This window comes from Taudactylus pleione, unplaced genomic scaffold (assembly GCF_031769625.1).
Source record: "Taudactylus pleione unplaced genomic scaffold, aTauple2 ptg001592l, whole genome shotgun sequence".
Lineage (NCBI taxonomy): Eukaryota > Metazoa > Chordata > Amphibia > Anura > Myobatrachidae > Taudactylus > Taudactylus pleione.
Genome location: NW_028285989.1, coordinates 754,230 through 770,355, shown reverse-complemented (window position 1 = coordinate 770,355; position 16,126 = coordinate 754,230). Strand labels below are relative to the sequence as shown.

General features: G+C 56.6%; 1 protein-coding gene across 1 annotated transcript in view; it reads right to left on the bottom strand.

The window, feature by feature from the left end:
• Positions 1–16,126, bottom strand: part of LOC148442256 (fish-egg lectin-like) — a 133,260-nt gene that overhangs the window by 3,119 nt on the left and 114,015 nt on the right. Inside the window, exon 3 of the mRNA XM_088464113.1 lies at positions 1,361–1,694. Within this exon, the coding sequence (XP_088320239.1) occupies positions 1,361–1,694 (334 nt within the window). The remainder of the gene's footprint in view (positions 1–1,360; positions 1,695–16,126) is intronic.

Below are 16,126 nucleotides of genomic sequence, written 5' to 3'. Positions count from 1 at the left end.
CTGGCGGTATGGGCAGCACTATGTTAGTGCATATGTGATCAGTACGGATGCGATGTCTGGCGGTATGTACAGCATTAGGTTAGTGCATCCCACCCATTGTTGGCCTGACTGGCATTGTATCCACGGATTGGGGTGATCAACTCTAAGTTGTATATACTTATGATCAGGCACATTAGACCCCTCACCGGATTACCGGTCTAAATATTATTCTAGGAGTGTTGAATATAAGCTACATGCTTGATAATGAATCCAACCCACATGCTCTGAGAATGAACAAATAAACACACTTTGTATTATTGAGACACACTGAACAGATTTATCTATTAACTAGTCGACGATACATAAACCATCTTTGCATGATAGATATCTATTATCTAGCCTCACAGCAATGAGACACATTATAAAACACTTGGATTAATTTACCATGATAAATGGAACCAATGTGTTTTAGGAGTGTTTGAATTACATACAAAAATGGAATGATTGGATAGCCTTTATTTAGACTGAGAGTGGACACAACATTTTATTTTCATGTTAGTTTTGTCTTACACTAAAAGTACTTTAACACAATTTTGCACAAAATATTTCGCTAATATTTTAATAGACCAATTAAAAGTTAATTTTTAAGACTTTCATTTTTCTTGGGCTACCAGTAATGACACTCCCATAGCAGTATGCTTCTATATAAAATAGTCCATGACTGCCCCTCTTTGGAACACTTTTTCTTTTTGTAATATATATGTATAATTGTTCCTGGGTGCACCCCCCTTTAAGTAATAATAATAATTTTGTATTAATGCCAATACCATATAGGGGAAGGACATTGTAATAATATATAGGTCTGTGCGGACAACCTTTAGTTTTGAGGCATTGTATCTGGCAGTGTATGCCTAGCATAAGTCTCTGATTTGCAAGATTGGGTTATATTGCAGAAAAACAAAAAGATCAAAATCGACCTTTAGTAAATTTACCCCCTAAAGCCTGTAAACTGAGCACAGTCCTAAACGCAGTCTTGATGCTGTACCAGTCACACATGGGGCCGTGAATACAGAAGTGGGCGTAGCCACTGTAGGGGACGTGACTATGCCCTGATCTATACAGTATATTGCTACTGTGCACACCGGGCATACTCGCAGCATCACAGGGGGGCATGGTTACGCCTCCCCTGCACTTCTGGGCCTTACATAGTCCTGGGCATAGGTCATTTGGGCCCTCTCCCCTCCTTTCGGCAACCCTGGTCATTCCATCTGCTGGAATAGAAAGATGCTACATCTGTATCACTATGATCCTGAAAAGCTTAATAAAATGTATTGAAGTTAAATAATGTCATTTACTTTACAAAGCGACCCCAGCGCTATACCTGTAGAACACATCGCCATTGGAGTCCACGCCATACACAGAACCATCAGTACCAACTTCCACCATGACTAGACTCCCTGGTATCAGCCGCCATTCACTTCCCTGGCAGGCTGTGGGTTTCACATTGTAGCGGTAATATATATCGCTGTAGCGGTTCGCTCCCCAACAGCCACGGAGCCCACAGCTGTAATATTTCAGACTCCCATCTATGCCGGTGTATGATGGATCTGGAGGTGTGGAATCTGTTTGTCCCTCATTCAGGCAAAAAATGGCATCATTCATATTCACACCAGAAATGAACTTGTTGCCTCCAGCATCCACCTGTTTCAGAAGACCTGTAGTGAGAGAGTGGACATGGATTAGTGTAACATGGATACATGGAGGTGATCACTTGTGTACTTCATTGGTCTAAAGCGGCCCATACACGGTGCGATAAAGCAGCTGATCCGACTGATTGGTGCGATTTGGCTGCTACATCGCACCGTGTATGGGCCTCATGTCGGCCCAAGGGCGCTCCCGTAGGGTCGTACATCGCATATCCTCATCGTACTGCAAAACCAGTCAATCAGGGGATTCGATGTGCGATCCCATACAGCGCTATGCAGTTGAGGCAGGGGGAGCCGGCATATCGGGCGGTCAGCCACCCGATCGCACTGGGTGTGGGGACCACCCGATATGTCGGACATTGGATCCCCTGTCACCATACACGGTGCTATCGCACCGTGTATGGCCGGCATTACAGACCTAGAAAAGGTCTTTACTGTGTATAACTATAGTATGTTTACAGGGTTCCTATATGTTCTGCTCATATTGATTTGTATCATACTGAAACATTGCAAGCATGGCTATTGCCCAGGGTGTTGCAGCTTGAGGGCATGGCCGCAGTCACCCTGCCGGCACCACTACAACCGCCACTGATACTATCCTTGTACACCCTTGCCCGCCAAGGCCACCGCCACCATTACCCTCCCAGAACTGGCCGGCATCAGCATCAGACTGTGACACCCTGTACAGTGTTGAATAAGACACTCCGCCAGTGAAGCTGAGCACTGGGGTGGGGGCGGGGCTGCCTGATGACTCCTCAGATCTCTCAGTGGTCCAATGAGTCATCATTAAACAAACCCGCCTCCAACTCAATGCTCAGCCTCTCTAGGTACTGCCCAGCAGCAGCTACCGGCCGGTGAGTAATAATAACTTCTATGAAAGTAAAAGTTAAGTGCAGTACAGTGAGGGGAGCCGCGGCCACCAGAGGGGGTGGGGTTATTTTATGCTGTAATATTAGGAGGAGGGGAATGAGAACACAAGTGTAAAAAGGATTCCTGTGAGGGTTGTGGATAGGGGAAGGGGAGGGAGCCCTGTGTTGCTGTAGCTATGAGAAGGGGAGCACTGTGTGGGTTGGGGAGCACTGTGTGGGATGTAGAAAGAGGAAGGGGAGCTCAGTGTGTGGGATGTGGGTGGGAGAAGGGAAGCTCAGTGTGTGGGATGTGGGAGGGAGAAGGGGAGCGCAGTGTGGGTTGTGGATGGGGGAAGGGGAGCCCTGTGTTGATGTAGCTAGGGAAGGGGAGCCCGGCGTGTGTTGTGGATGGGGAAGTGGAGCCGTGTGTTGCAGTAGCTAGGGGAAGGAGAGCACTGTGTGGGTTGTGGATGGGGAAAGGTAGCCTGCGTTGCTGTAACTAGGGGAAGGGGAGCCCTGTGTGGGATGTGGGTGGGAGAAGGGTAGCGCAGTGTGTGGGATGTGAATGGGAGAAGGGGAGCGCAGTGTGTGGGATGGGAATGGTAGAAGGGGAGCGCAGTGTGTGGGATGTGAATGGGAGAAGCGGAGCGCAGTGTGTGGGATGTGGGTGGGAGAAGGGGAGCGTAGTATGTGAGATGTGGGTGGGAGAAGGGGAGTGCAGTGTGTGGGATGTGGGTGGGAGAAGGGGAGCACATTGTGTGGGATGTGGGTGGGAGAAGGGGAGTGCAGTGTGTGGGATATGGATGGAGAAGGGGAGTGCAGTGTGTTAGATGTGGGTGGGAGAAAGGGAGTGCAGTGTGTGGGATATGGATGGAGAAGGGGAGTTCAGAGTGTGAGATGTGGGTGGGAGAAGGGGAGTGCAGTGTGTGGGATATGGATGGAGAAGGGGAGCACAGTGTGTGGGATGTGGGTGGGAGAAGGGGAGTACAGTGTGTGGGAAGTGGGTGGGAGAAGGGGAGTGCAGTGTGTGGGATGTGGGTGGGAGAAGGGGAGCGCAGTGTGTGGGATGTGAATGGGAGAAGCGGAGCGCAGTGTGTGGGATGTGGGTGGAAGAAGGGGAGCGCAGTGTGTGAGATGTGGGTGGGAGAAGGGGAGCGTAGTGTGTGAGATGTGGGTGGGAGAAGGGGAGTGCAGTGTGGGATGTGGGTGGGAGAAGGGGAGCACATTGTGTGGGATGTGGGTGGGAGAAGGGGAGTGCAGTGTGTGGGATATGGATGGAGAAGGGGAGTGCAGTGTGTTAGATGTGGGTGGGAGAAGGGGAGTGCAGTGTGTGGGATATGGATGAAGAAGGGGAGCGCAGTGTGTGGGATGTGGGTGGGAGAAAGGGAGCGCAGTGTGTGAGATGTGGGTGGGAGAAGGGGAGTGCAGTGTGTGGGATATGGATGGAGAAGGGGAGCACAGTGTGTGGGATGTGGGTAGGAGAAGGGGAGTGCAGTGTGTGGGATATGGATGAAGAAGGGGAGCGCAGTGTGTGGGATGTGGGTGGGAGAAGGGGAGTACAGTGTGTGGGATGTGGGTGGGAGTAGGGGAGTGCAGTGTGTGGGATATGGATGGAGAAGGGGAGTGCAGTGTGTGTGATGTTGGTGGGAGAAGGGGAGCGCAGTCTGTGGGATGTGAATGGGAGAAGGGGAGCGCAGTGTGTGGGATGTGGGTGAAAGAAGGGTAGTGCAGTGTGTGGGATATGGATGGAGAAGGGGAGTGCAGTGTGTGGGATATGGATGGAGAAGGGGAGCGCAGTGTGTGGGATGTGAATGGGAGAAGGGGAGTGCAGTGTGTGGGATATGGATGGAGAAGGGGAGCGCAGTGTGTGGGATGTGAATGGCAGAAGGGGTGCGCAGTGTGTGGGATGTGGGTGGGAGAATGAAAGAGAAGTGTGTGGGATGTGGGTGGGAGAAGGGGAGCGCAGTGTGTGGAATGTGGGTGGGAGAAGGGGAGTGCAGTGTGTGGGATGTGGGTGGGAGAAAGGGTGCGCAGTGTGTGGGATGTGGGTGGGAGAATGAAAGAGAAGTGTGTGGGATGTGGGTGACAGAAGGGGAGCGCAGTGTGTGGGATGTGGGTGGGAGAAGGGGAGCACATTGTGTGGGATGTGGGTGAGAGAAGGGGAGCTCAGAGTGTGGGATGTGGGTGGGAGAAGGAGAGCGCAGTGTGTGGGATGTGGGTGGGAGAAGGGGAGTTCAGAGTGTGGGATGTGGGTGGGAGAAGGGGAGCGCAGTGTGTGGGATGTGGATGGAGAATGTGAGCGCAATGTGGAATGTGAATGGGAGAAGGGGAGTGCAGTGTGTGGGATATGGATGGAGAAGGGGAGCGCAGTGTGTGGGATGTGGGTGGGAGAAGGGGAGCGCAGTGTGTGAGATGTGGGTGGGAGAAGGGGAGTGCAGTGTGTGAGATGTGGGTGGGAGAAGAGGAGTGCAGTGTGTGGGATATGGATGAAGAAGGGGAGCACAGTGTGTGGGATGTGGGTGGGAGAAGGGGAGCGGAGTGTGTGGGATGTGGGTGGGAGAAGGGGAGCGCAGTGTGTGGGATGTGGGTGGGAGATGGGGAGCGCAGTGTGTGGGATGTGAATGGGAGAAGGGGAGCGCAGTGTGTGGGATGTGAATGGGAGAAGGGGAGCGCAGTGTGTGGGATGTGAATGGGAGAAGCAGAGCGCAGTGTGTGGGATGTGGGTGGGAGAAGGGGAGCGCAGTGTGTGAGATGTGGGTGGGAGAAGGGGAGCGTAGTGTGTGAGATGTGGGTGGGAGAAGGGGAGTGCAGTGTGTGGGATGTGGGTGGGAGAAGAGGAGTGCAGTGTGTGGGATATGGATGAAGAAGGGGAGCACAGTGTGTGGGATGTGGGTGGGAGAAGGGGAGCGGAGTGTGTGGGATGTGGGTGGGAGAAGGGGAGCGCAGTGTGTGGGATGTGGGTGGGAGATGGGGAGCGCAGTGTGTGGGATGTGAATGGGAGAAGGGGAGCGCAGTGTGTGGGATGTGAATGGGAGAAGCAGAGCGCAGTGTGTGGGATGTGGGTGGGAGAAGGGGAGCGCAGTGTGTGAGATGTGGGTGGGAGAAGGGGAGCGTAGTGTGTGAGATGTGGGTGGGAGAAGGGGAGTGCAGTGTGTGGGATGTGGGTGGGAGAAGGGGAGAAAATTGTGTGGGATGTGGGTGGGAGAAGGGGTGTGCAGAGTGTGGGATATGGATGGAGAAGGGGAGTGCAGTGTGTTAGATGTGGGGGGGAGAAAGGGAGTGCAGTGTGTGGGATATGGATGGAGAAGGGGAGTTCAGAGAGTGGGATGTGGGTGGGAGAAAGGGAGCGCAGTGTGTGAGATGTGGGTGGGAGAAGGGGAGTGCAGTGTGTGGGATATGGATGGAGAAGGGGAGCACAGTGTGTGGGATGTGGGTGGGAGAAGGGGAGTGCAGTGTGTGGGATATGGATGAAGAAGGGGAGCGCAGTGTGTGAGATGTGGGTGGGAGAAGGGGAGTGCAGTGTGTGGGATATGGATGGAGAAGGGGAGTGCAGTGTGTGGGATGTTGGTGGGAGAAGGGGAGCGCAGTGTGTGGGATGTGAATGGGAGAAGGGGAGCGCAGTGTGTGGGATGTGGGTGAAAGAAGGGGAGTGCAGTGTGTGGGATATGGATGGAGAAGGGGAGTGCAGTGTGTGGGATATGGATGGAGAAGGGGAGCGCAGTGTGTGGGATGTGAATGGGAGAAGGGGAGTGCAGTGTTTGGGATATGGGTGGAGAAGGGGAGCGCAGTGTGTGGGATGTGAATGGCAGAAGGGGTGCGCAGTGTGTGGGATGTGGGTGGGAGAATGAAAGAGAAGTGTGTGGGATGTGGGTGGGAGAAGGGGAGCGCAGTGTGTGGAATGTGGGTGGGAGAAGGGGAGCGCAGTGTGTTGGATGTGGGTGGGAGAAGGGGAGCGCAGTGTGTGGGATGTGGGTGGGAGAAGGGGAGCACATTGTGTGGGATGTGGGTGAGAGAAGGGGAGCTCAGACTGTGGGATGTGGGTGGGAGAAGGGGAGCTCAGAGTGTGGGATGTGGGTGGGAGAAGGGGAGCGCAGTGTGTGGGATGTGGGTGGGAGAAGGGGAGCGCAGTGTGTGGGATGTGGTTGGGAGAAGGGGAGCTCAGAGTGTGGGATGTGGGAGGGAGAAGGGGAGCGCAGTGTGTGGGATGTGGATGGAGAGTGTGAGCGCAGTGTGGAATGTGAATGGGAGAAGGGGAGTGCAGTGTGTGGGATATGGATGGAGAAGGGGATCGCAGTGTGTGGGATGTGGGTGGGAGAAGGGGAGTGCAGTGTGTGAGATATGGGTGGGAGAAGGGGAGTGCAGTGTGTGAGATGTGGGTGGGAGAAGAGGAGTGCAGTGTGTGGGATATGGATGAAGAAGGGGAGCACAGTGTGTGGGATGTGGGTGGGAGAAGGGGAGCGCAGTGTGTGGGATGTGGGTGGGAGAAGGGGAGCGCAGTGTGTGGGATGTGGGTGGGAGAAGGGGAGCGCAGTGTGTGGGATGTGGGTGGGAGAAGGGGAGCGCAGTGTGTGGGATATGGATGAAGAAGGGGAGTGCAGTGTGTGGGATGTGGGTGGGAGAAGGGGAGCGCAGTGTGTGGGATGTGGGTGGGAGAAGGGGAGCGCAGTGTGTGGGATGTGGGTGGGAGAAGGGGAGCGCAGTGTGTGGGATATGGATGAAGGAGGGGAGTGCAGTGTGTGGGATGAGGGTGGGAGAAGGGGAGCGCAGTGTGTGGGATGTGGGTGGGATAAGGGGAGCACAGTGTGTGGGATGTGGGTGGGAGAAGGGGAGCGCAGTGTGTGGGATGTGGGTGGGAGAAGGGGAGCGCAGTGTGTGGGATGTGGGTGGGAGAAGGGGAGCACATTGTGTGGGATATGGGTGAGAGAAGGGGAGCTCAGAGTGTGGGATGTGCGTTGGAGAAGGGGAGCTCAGAGTGTGGGATGTGGGTGTGAGAAGGGGAGCTCAGAGTGTGGGATGTGAGTGGGAGAAGGGGAGCGCAGTGTGTGGGATATGGATGGAGAATGTGAGCGCAGTGTGTGGAATGTGAATGGGAAAAGGGGAGTGCAGTGTGTGGGATATGGATGAAGAAGGGGAGCGCAGTGTGTGGGATGTGGGTGGGAGAAGGGGAGCGCAGTGTGTGGGATGAGGGTGGGAGAAGGGGAGCACAGTGTGTGGGATGAGGGTGGGAGAAGGGGAGCGCAGAGTGTGGGATGTGGGTGGGAGAAGAGGAGTGCAGTGTGTGGGATATGGATGTAGAAGGGGAGTGCAATGTGTGGGATGTGGGTGGGAGAAGGGGAGCTCAGAGTGTGGGATGTGGGTGGGAGAAGGGGAGCGCAGTGTGTGGGATGTGAATGGAGAAGGGGAGTGCAGTGTGTGGGATATGAACGGAGAAGGTGAGCGCAGTGTGGAATGTGAATGGGAGAAGGGGAGTGCAGTGTGTGGGATATGGATGAAGAAGGGGAGCGCAGTGTGTGGGATGTGGGTGGGAGAAGGGGAGCGCAGTGTGTGGGGTGTGAATGGGAGAAGGGGAGCGCAGTGTGTGGGATGTGGGTGAAAGAAGGGGAGTGCAGTGTGTGGGATATGGATGGAGAAGGGGAGTGCAGTGTGTGGGATATGGATGGAGAAGGGGAGCACAGTGGGTGGGATGTGAATGGGAGAAGGGGAGTGCAGTGTGTGGGATATGGATGGAGAAGGGGAGCGCAGTGTGTGGGATGTGAATGGCAGAAGGGGTGCGCAGTGTGTGGGAGGTGTGTGGGAGAATGAAAGAGAAGTGTGTGGGATATGGGTGAGAGAAGGGGAGCGCAGTGTGCGGGATGTGGGTGCGAGAAGGGGAGCACATTGTGTGGGATGTGGGTGAGAGAAGGGGAGCTCAGAGTGTGGGATGTGGGTGGGAGAAGGGAACTCAGAGTGTGGGATGTGGGTGGGAGAAGGGGAGTGCAGTGTGTGGGATGTGGGTGGGAGAAGGGGAGCGCAGTGTGTGGGATGTGGGTGGGAGAAGGGGAGCTCAGAGTGTGGGATGTGGGTGGGAGAAGGGGAGCGCAGTGTGTGGGATGTGGATGGAGATTGTGAGCGCAGTGTGGAATGTGAATGGGAGAAGGGGAGTGCAGTGTGTGGGATATGGATGGAGAAGGGGAGCGCAGTGTGTGGGATGTGGGTGGGAGAAGGGGAGCGCAGTGTGTGAGATGTGGGTGGGAGAAGGGGAGTGCAGTGTGTGAGATGTGGGTGGGAGAAGAGGAGCGCAGTGTGTGGGATATGGATGAAGAAGGGAACACAGTGTGTGGGATGTGGGTGGGAGAAGGGGAGCGCAGTGTGTGGGATGTGGGTGGGAAAAGGGGAGCGCAGTGTGTGGGATGTGGGTGGGAGAAGGGGAGCGCAGTGTGTGGGATGTGAATGGGAGAAGGGGAGCGCAGTGTGTGGGATGTGAATGGGAGAAGGGGAGCGCAGTGTGTGGGATGTGAATGGGAGAAGCAGAGCGCAGTGTGTGGGATGTGGGTGGGAGAAGGGGAGCGCAGTGTGTGAGATGTGGGTGGGAGAAGGGGAGCGTAGTGTGTGAGATGTGGGTGGGAGAAGGGGAGTGCAGTGTGTGGGATGTGGGTGGGAGAAGAGGAGTGCAGTGTGTGGGATATGGATGAAGAAGGGGAGCACAGTGTGTGGGATGTGGGTGGGAGAAGGGGAGCGGAGTGTGTGGGATGTGGGTGGGAGAAGGGGAGCGCAGTGTGTGGGATGTGGGTGGGAGATGGGGAGCGCAGTGTGTGGGATGTGAATGGGAGAAGGGGAGCGCAGTGTGTGGGATGTGAATGGGAGAAGGGGAGCGCAGTGTGTGGGATGTGAATGGGAGAAGCGGAGCGCAGTGTGTGGGATGTGGGTGGGAGAAGGGGAGCGCAGTGTGTGAGATGTGGGTGGGAGAAGGGGAGCGTAGTGTGTGAGATGTGGGTGGGAGAAGGGGAGTGCAGTGTGTGGGATGTGGGTGGGAGAAGGGGAGAAAATTGTGTGGGATGTGGGTGGGAGAAGGGGTGTGCAGAGTGTGGGATATGGATGGAGAAGGGGAGTGCAGTGTGTTAGATGTGGGGGGGAGAAGGGGAGTGCAGTGTGTGGGATATGGATGGAGAAGGGGAGTTCAGAGAGTGGGATGTGGGTGGGAGAAAGGGAGCGCAGTGTGTGAGATGTGGGTGGGAGAAGGGGAGTGCAGTGTGTGGGATATGGATGGAGAAGGGGAGCACAGTGTGTGGGATGTGGGTGGGAGAAGGGGAGTGCAGTGTGTGGGATATGGATGAAGAAGGGGAGCGCAGTGTGTGAGATGTGGGTGGGAGAAGGGGAGTGCAGTGTGTGGGATATGGATGGAGAAGGGGAGTGCAGTGTGTGGGATGTTGGTGGGAGAAGGGGAGCGCAGTGTGTGGGATGTGAATGGGAGAAGGGGAGCGCAGTGTGTGGGATGTGGGTGAAAGAAGGGGAGTGCAGTGTGTGGGATATGGATGGAGAAGGGGAGTGCAGTGTGTGGGATATGGATGGAGAAGGGGAGCGCAGTGTGTGGGATGTGAATGGGAGAAGGGGAGTGCAGTGTTTGGGATATGGGTGGAGAAGGGGAGCGCAGTGTGTGGGATGTGAATGGCAGAAGGGGTGCGCAGTGTGTGGGATGTGGGTGGGAGAATGAAAGAGAAGTGTGTGGGATGTGGGTGGGAGAAGGGGAGCGCAGTGTGTGGAATGTGGGTGGGAGAAGGGGAGCGCAGTGTGTTGGATGTGGGTGGGAGAAGGGGAGCGCAGTGTGTGGGATGTGGGTGGGAGAAGGGGAGCACATTGTGTGGGATGTGGGTGAGAGAAGGGGAGCTCAGACTGTGGGATGTGGGTGGGAGAAGGGGAGCTCAGAGTGTGGGATGTGGGTGGGAGAAGGGGAGCGCAGTGTGTGGGATGTGGGTGGGAGAAGGGGTGCGCAGTGTGTGGGAGGTGTGTGGGAGAATGAAAGAGAAGTGTGTGGGATATGGGTGAGAGAAGGGGAGCGCAGTGTGCGGGATGTGGGTGCGAGAAGGGGAGCACATTGTGTGGGATGTGGGTGAGAGAAGGGGAGCTCAGAGTGTGGGATGTGGGTGGGAGAAGGGAACTCAGAGTGTGGGATGTGGGTGGGAGAAGGGGAGTGCAGTGTGTGGGATGTGGGTGGGAGAAGGGGAGCGCAGTGTGTGGGATGTGGGTGGGAGAAGGGGAGCTCAGAGTGTGGGATGTGGGTGGGAGAAGGGGAGCGCAGTGTGTGGGATGTGGATGGAGATTGTGAGCGCAGTGTGGAATGTGAATGGGAGAAGGGGAGTGCAGTGTGTGGGATATGGATGGAGAAGGGGAGCGCAGTGTGTGGGATGTGGGTGGGAGAAGGGGAGCGCAGTGTGTGAGATGTGGGTGGGAGAAGGGGAGTGCAGTGTGTGAGATGTGGGTGGGAGAAGAGGAGCGCAGTGTGTGGGATATGGATGAAGAAGGGAACACAGTGTGTGGGATGTGGGTGGGAGAAGGGGAGCGCAGTGTGTGGGATGTGGGTGGGAAAAGGGGAGCGCAGTGTGTGGGATGTGGGTGGGAGAAGGGGAGCGCAGTGTGTGGGATGTGAATGGGAGAAGGGGAGCGCAGTGTGTGGGATGTGAATGGGAGAAGGGGAGCGCAGTGTGTGGGATGTGAATGGGAGAAGCAGAGCGCAGTGTGTGGGATGTGGGTGGGAGAAGGGGAGCGCAGTGTGTGAGATGTGGGTGGGAGAAGGGGAGCGTAGTGTGTGAGATGTGGGTGGGAGAAGGGGAGTGCAGTGTGTGGGATGTGGGTGGGAGAAGAGGAGTGCAGTGTGTGGGATATGGATGAAGAAGGGGAGCACAGTGTGTGGGATGTGGGTGGGAGAAGGGGAGCGGAGTGTGTGGGATGTGGGTGGGAGAAGGGGAGCGCAGTGTGTGGGATGTGGGTGGGAGATGGGGAGCGCAGTGTGTGGGATGTGAATGGGAGAAGGGGAGCGCAGTGTGTGGGATGTGAATGGGAGAAGGGGAGCGCAGTGTGTGGGATGTGAATGGGAGAAGCGGAGCGCAGTGTGTGGGATGTGGGTGGGAGAAGGGGAGCGCAGTGTGTGAGATGTGGGTGGGAGAAGGGGAGCGTAGTGTGTGAGATGTGGGTGGGAGAAGGGGAGTGCAGTGTGTGGGATGTGGGTGGGAGAAGGGGAGAAAATTGTGTGGGATGTGGGTGGGAGAAGGGGTGTGCAGAGTGTGGGATATGGATGGAGAAGGGGAGTGCAGTGTGTTAGATGTGGGGGGGAGAAGGGGAGTGCAGTGTGTGGGATATGGATGGAGAAGGGGAGTTCAGAGAGTGGGATGTGGGTGGGAGAAAGGGAGCGCAGTGTGTGAGATGTGGGTGGGAGAAGGGGAGTGCAGTGTGTGGGATATGGATGGAGAAGGGGAGCACAGTGTGTGGGATGTGGGTGGGAGAAGGGGAGTGCAGTGTGTGGGATATGGATGAAGAAGGGGAGCGCAGTGTGTGAGATGTGGGTGGGAGAAGGGGAGTGCAGTGTGTGGGATATGGATGGAGAAGGGGAGTGCAGTGTGTGGGATGTTGGTGGGAGAAGGGGAGCGCAGTGTGTGGGATGTGAATGGGAGAAGGGGAGCGCAGTGTGTGGGATGTGGGTGAAAGAAGGGGAGTGCAGTGTGTGGGATATGGATGGAGAAGGGGAGTGCAGTGTGTGGGATATGGATGGAGAAGGGGAGCGCAGTGTGTGGGATGTGAATGGGAGAAGGGGAGTGCAGTGTTTGGGATATGGGTGGAGAAGGGGAGCGCAGTGTGTGGGATGTGAATGGCAGAAGGGGTGCGCAGTGTGTGGGATGTGGGTGGGAGAATGAAAGAGAAGTGTGTGGGATGTGGGTGGGAGAAGGGGAGCGCAGTGTGTGGAATGTGGGTGGGAGAAGGGGAGCGCAGTGTGTTGGATGTGGGTGGGAGAAGGGGAGCGCAGTGTGTGGGATGTGGGTGGGAGAAGGGGAGCACATTGTGTGGGATGTGGGTGAGAGAAGGGGAGCTCAGACTGTGGGATGTGGGTGGGAGAAGGGGAGCTCAGAGTGTGGGATGTGGGTGGGAGAAGGGGAGCGCAGTGTGTGGGATGTGGGTGGGAGAAGGGGAGCGCAGTGTGTGGGATGTGGTTGGGAGAAGGGGAGCTCAGAGTGTGGGATGTGGGTGGGAGAAGGGGAGCGCAGTGTGTGGGATGTGGATGGAGAGTGTGAGCGCAGTGTGGAATGTGAATGGGAGAAGGGGAGTGCAGTGTGTGGGATATGGATGGAGAAGGGGATCGCAGTTTGTGGGATGTGGGTGGGAGAAGGGGAGTGCAGTGTGTGAGATATGGGTGGGAGAAGGGGAGTGCAGTGTGTGAGATGTGGGTGGGAGAAGAGGAGTGCAGTGTGTGGGATATGGATGAAGAAGGGGAGCACAGTGTGTGGGATGTGGGTGGGAGAAGGGGAGCGCAGTGTGTGGGATGTGGGTGGGAGAAGGGGAGCGCAGTGTGTGGGATGTGGGTGGGAGAAGGGGAGCGCAGTGTGTGGGATGTGGGTGGGAGAAGGGGAGCGCAGTGTGTGGGATATGGATGAAGAAGGGGAGTGCAGTGTGTGGGATGTGGGTGGGAGAAGGGGAGCGCAGTGTGTGGGATGTGGGTGGGAGAAGGGGAGCGCAGTGTGTGGGATGTGGGTGGGAGAAGGGGAGCGCAGTGTGTGGGATATGGATGAAGAAGGGGAGTGCAGTGTGTGGGATGAGGGTGGGAGAAGGGGAGCGCAGTGTGTGGGATGTGGGTGGGATAAGGGGAGCACAGTGTGTGGGATGTGGGTGGGAGAAGGGGAGCGCAGTGTGTGGGATGTGGGTGGGAGAAGGGGAGCGCAGTGTGTGGGATGTGGGTGGGAGAAGGGGAGCACATTGTGTGGGATATGGGTGAGAGAAGGGGAGCTCAGAGTGTGGGATGTGCGTTGGAGAAGGGGAGCTCAGAGTGTGGGATGTGGGTGTGAGAAGGGGAGCTCAGAGTGTGGGATGTGAGTGGGAGAAGGGGAGCGCAGTGTGTGGGATATGGATGGAGAATGTGAGCGCAGTGTGTGGAATGTGAATGGGAAAAGGGGAGTGCAGTGTGTGGGATATGGATGAAGAAGGGGAGCGCAGTGTGTGGGATGTGGGTGGGAGAAGGGGAGTGCAGTGTGTGGGATGAGGGTGGGAGAAGGGGAGCACAGTGTGTGGGATGAGGGTGGGAGAAGGGGAGCGCAGAGTGTGGGATGTGGGTGGGAGAAGAGGAGTGCAGTGTGTGGGATATGGATGTAGAAGGGGAGTGCAATGTGTGGGATGTGGGTGGGAGAAGGGGAGCTCAGAGTGTGGGATGTGGGTGGGAGAAGGGGAGCGCAGTGTGTGGGATGTGAATGGAGAAGGGGAGTGCAGTGTGTGGGATATGAACGGAGAAGGTGAGCGCAGTGTGGAATGTGAATGGGAGAAGGGGAGTGCAGTGTGTGGGATATGGATGAAGAAGGGGAGCGCAGTGTGTGGGATGTGGGTGGGAGAAGGGGAGCGCAGTGTGTGGGGTGTGAATGGGAGAAGGGGAGCGCAGTGTGTGGGATGTGGGTGAAAGAAGGGGAGTGCAGTGTGTGGGATATGGATGGAGAAGGGGAGTGCAGTGTGTGGGATATGGATGGAGAAGGGGAGCACAGTGGGTGGGATGTGAATGGGAGAAGGGGAGTGCAGTGTGTGGGATATGGATGGAGAAGGGGAGCGCAGTGTGTGGGATGTGAATGGCAGAAGGGGTGCGCAGTGTGTGGGAGGTGTGTGGGAGAATGAAAGAGAAGTGTGTGGGATATGGGTGAGAGAAGGGGAGCGCAGTGTGCGGGATGTGGGTGCGAGAAGGGGAGCACATTGTGTGGGATGTGGGTGAGAGAAGGGGAGCTCAGAGTGTGGGATGTGGGTGGGAGAAGGGGAGTGCAGTGTGTGGGATGTGGGTGGGAGAAGGGGAGCGCAGTGTGTGGGATGTGGGTGGGAGAAGGGGAGCTCAGAGTGTGGGATGTGGGTGGGAGAAGGGGAGCGCAGTGTGTGGGATGTGGATGGAGATTGTGAGCGCAGTGTGGAATGTGAATGGGAGAAGGGGAGTGCAGTGTGTGGGATATGGATGGAGAAGGGGAGCGCAGTGTGTGGGATGTGGGTGGGAGAAGGGGAGCGCAGTGTGTGAGATGTGGGTGGGAGAAGGGGAGTGCAGTGTGTGAGATGTGGGTGGGAGAAGAGGAGCGCAGTGTGTGGGATATGGATGAAGAAGGGAACACAGTGTGTGGGATGTGGGTGGGAGAAGGGGAGCGCAGTGTGTGGGATGTGGGTGGGAAAAGGGGAGCGCAGTGTGTGGGATGTGGGTGGGAGAAGGGGAGCGCAGTGTGTGGGATGTGAATGGGAGAAGGGGAGCGCAGTGTGTGGGATGTGAATGGGAGAAGGGGAGCGCAGTGTGTGGGATGTGAATGGGAGAAGCAGAGCGCAGTGTGTGGGATGTGGGTGGGAGAAGGGGAGCGCAGTGTGTGAGATGTGGGTGGGAGAAGGGGAGCGTAGTGTGTGAGATGTGGGTGGGAGAAGGGGAGTGCAGTGTGTGGGATGTGGGTGGGAGAAGAGGAGTGCAGTGTGTGGGATATGGATGAAGAAGGGGAGCACAGTGTGTGGGATGTGGGTGGGAGAAGGGGAGCGGAGTGTGTGGGATGTGGGTGGGAGAAGGGGAGCGCAGTGTGTGGGATGTGGGTGGGAGATGGGGAGCGCAGTGTGTGGGATGTGAATGGGAGAAGGGGAGCGCAGTGTGTGGGATGTGAATGGGAGAAGGGGAGCGCAGTGTGTGGGATGTGAATGGGAGAAGCGGAGCGCAGTGTGTGGGATGTGGGTGGGAGAAGGGGAGCGCAGTGTGTGAGATGTGGGTGGGAGAAGGGGAGCGTAGTGTGTGAGATGTGGGTGGGAGAAGGGGAGTGCAGTGTGTGGGATGTGGGTGGGAGAAGGGGAGAAAATTGTGTGGGATGTGGGTGGGAGAAGGGGTGTGCAGAGTGTGGGATATGGATGGAGAAGGGGAGTGCAGTGTGTTAGATGTGTGGGGGAGAAGGGGAGTGCAGTGTGTGGGATATGGATGGAGAAGGGGAGTTCAGAGAGTGGGATGTGGGTGGGAGAAAGGGAGCGCAGTGTGTGAGATGTGGGTGGGAGAAGGGGAGTGCAGTGTGTGGGATATGGATGGAGAAGGGGAGCACAGTGTGTGGGATGTGGGTGGGAGAAGGGGAGTGCAGTGTGTGGGATATGGATGAAGAAGGGGAGCGCAGTGTGTGAGATGTGGGTGGGAGAAGGGGAGTGCAGTGTGTGGGATATGGATGGAGAAGGGGAGTGCAGTGTGTGGGATGTTGGTGGGAGAAGGGGAGCGCAGTGTGTGGGATGTGAATGGGAGAAGGGGAGCGCAGTGTGTGGGATGTGGGTGAAAGAAGGGGAGTGCAGTGTGTGGGATATGGATGGAGAAGGGGAGTGCAGTGTGTGGGATATGGATGGAGAAGGGGAGCGCAGTGTGTGGGATGTGAATGGGAGAAGGGG